This window comes from Marmota marmota, unplaced genomic scaffold, assembly GCF_001458135.2.
Source record: "Marmota marmota marmota unplaced genomic scaffold, marMar, whole genome shotgun sequence".
Lineage (NCBI taxonomy): Eukaryota > Metazoa > Chordata > Mammalia > Rodentia > Sciuridae > Marmota > Marmota marmota.
In genome coordinates, this window is record NW_025999982.1 from 9,802,432 (window position 1) to 9,804,428 (window position 1,997).

The 1,997-nt window shown below is 61.4% G+C and overlaps 2 protein-coding genes across 2 annotated transcripts in view; one reads left to right on the forward strand and one right to left on the reverse strand.

Annotated features, from left to right (window-relative positions):
• The window catches only part of Guca1anb (GUCA1A neighbor), a 66,280-nt gene that overhangs the window by 19,646 nt on the left and 44,637 nt on the right, over positions 1-1,997 (forward strand). The gene's annotated exons all lie outside the window — the stretch shown is intronic.
• Positions 1-1,997, reverse strand: part of CUNH6orf132 (chromosome unknown C6orf132 homolog) — a 32,248-nt gene that overhangs the window by 2,301 nt on the left and 27,950 nt on the right. The window contains 1 exon segment of the mRNA XM_048805315.1: positions 1-1,997. This exon segment is cut by the window's left edge and continues 39 nt beyond it; it is cut by the window's right edge and continues 39 nt beyond it. Within this exon segment, the coding sequence (XP_048661272.1) occupies positions 1-1,997 (1,997 nt within the window).

Here is a 1,997-nt window from a genome sequence, read left to right on the forward strand (position 1 = left end):
GGGGAGGCTCCCCGACGTACAAGCGCTTCTTGATGAGCGAACGGCCCCCGCCCGAAAAGCGCTCCAGGCCCCCGGCCCCGGAGTAGAGCGCACCGGGAAAGCGCGAGAAGCCCCGAGCCGGCGGGGCCGCAGGGCCCGCGTCCAGGGGCTGCCCCAAGTCTGAAAAGTTGTTCCGTTTTGGGAACCCCCGGCAGCCCACGTACTGGAGGGCCGGGGCCGGGGGCTCGGGGTCATTGCTGAACTCTGGCGGCGGTGGGATGACCTCAAAGCTGAATTCCGTTTCCTCTTCCTCGTCCTTCCTCCTGTAGGAAGGAGAGGGTGGAGAGGAGGAGGACTTGGGCAGCATGCGGCCATGGGAGAGGTTGGAGAGAGCTGGTCTTTCCCAGGCCACAGGGACTCGGGGCTCTGCCTTGGTCCACATGGGACGATGGATTGGCTCTTGGTCTCTTCCCTGCGGGGGCTTCCATTGACTGGGTGCCATGGGCGGCGCAGCCGAGGTCAGCTGGGAGTCCTTCTCAGCGTCCTTGGGTAACTTGGGAACCACAGTGAAGGAGTTGGGCCGGCCATCGCTGTAGAAGATGCTGTCGGAGCTAGCCTCAGGATGGCTCCTGTGGCCCCGGAGACTCCCAGGCAGGGAAGACCGCCCCAGGGCTGCCCCTCCAGACCTCCCCTTCTGTGCTCTCTGCCTGGCTGCCAAGAGCAGGGCCATGGGGGAGCCCTGTTCCACCACTTCCCCAGTCACTGGGTGTCTGAGGAATTGGTCAGCAGGCTGGGCTGGGGCAGGGGGTTTGACTGGCAGGCCCTGGGGCTCCTTCTCTTCTGACTCTGCTGCCCCTCCTCTGGCCAGCGTAGGCATCACCACAGCAACCTCACGGCTAGGGCTGTTTTGGTTGCGATGGGGCTTGTAGAGAAATGGCACTTCTTCTGGGTTAGGGGACATCTTTGGTAGGAGGGCTGGAGAAGAAGGGGCTTCTGGTATGGGCAGCCTATTGGCCTCTGATGTGGGCTCCTTGGCTTCTGGCTGGGAGGATACTATACTCTCTTGAGATTCTGTCTTCTGCTGCTGCCCTACAGGGATGAGGTCCTTTTCTGCCATCAGTTGGGATGACCTAATGGGCAGAGTTGTGGCTGCAAATGATATGGCCGGCTCAGGTGTGGTCAGCCCAGGTGTGGCCTTGGGTGGTGTGACTGGTTCAGGTGTGATCAACCCAGATGTGGCCTTGGGTGGTGTGGCTGGCTCAGGTGTGGTCAGCCCAGGTGTGGCCTTGGGTGGTGTGGCTGGTTCAGGTGTGGCCTTGGGTGGTGTGGCTGGCCCAGGTGTGGCCTTGGGTGGTGTGGCCTGCACAGGTGTGTCTTTGGATTGGAGTGATGTGGCTGGAAGAGGCATGGTAGGTAGAGCTGGTGGATTCTTGGGTACAGGCTTGGAGAATTTGCCATTAACAGTCCCATTTTCAAAAATTCTTCCCCCTTCCAGCCGAGGTTTAGGTGGTAGAGACCCGATGCTGGGCTTGGTCTCCTTGTCTGCAGCTGAGGCCAGCCTGGCCTCCAGCTCATTCCGGATTTGCCGAACACTGGGGGTTGGTGCATCTTGGGGGATGTAGTCCACTGGGGGTAGGGGCACACTGCTGCTACAGGGACTCTTCTCAGGAGCGCCTGGTGGGGGTTTCTCTGGCAGGCTGGTGGGGGCTGCCTCCTCTAGCTGACTGAGGCCCTTCTTGCCCTCTTTGTCCTGAGAGGCCACATTGGGGCCTGGCCTGTGACTCCTGGAGCCACAGAGATAGGCTGCCAGCTCACTCCGCAGCTTTTCCATCTGGCTGGGATCCCGCCAGTCCACAGGTTCTGAAGAGGAGGTGTCCTGCGGGCTGGGGGGTCTGGGCTTGGGTTTGAGAGCAGGTGAGCTGGATTTAGGGCTTTTGGTAAACCTGAAAGGTGGAGGGGCTGCCTGCCCAGCAGAAGGCAAAGGAGAAGCCCCCGGAGGAAGGGGAGGTGCAGGGGGA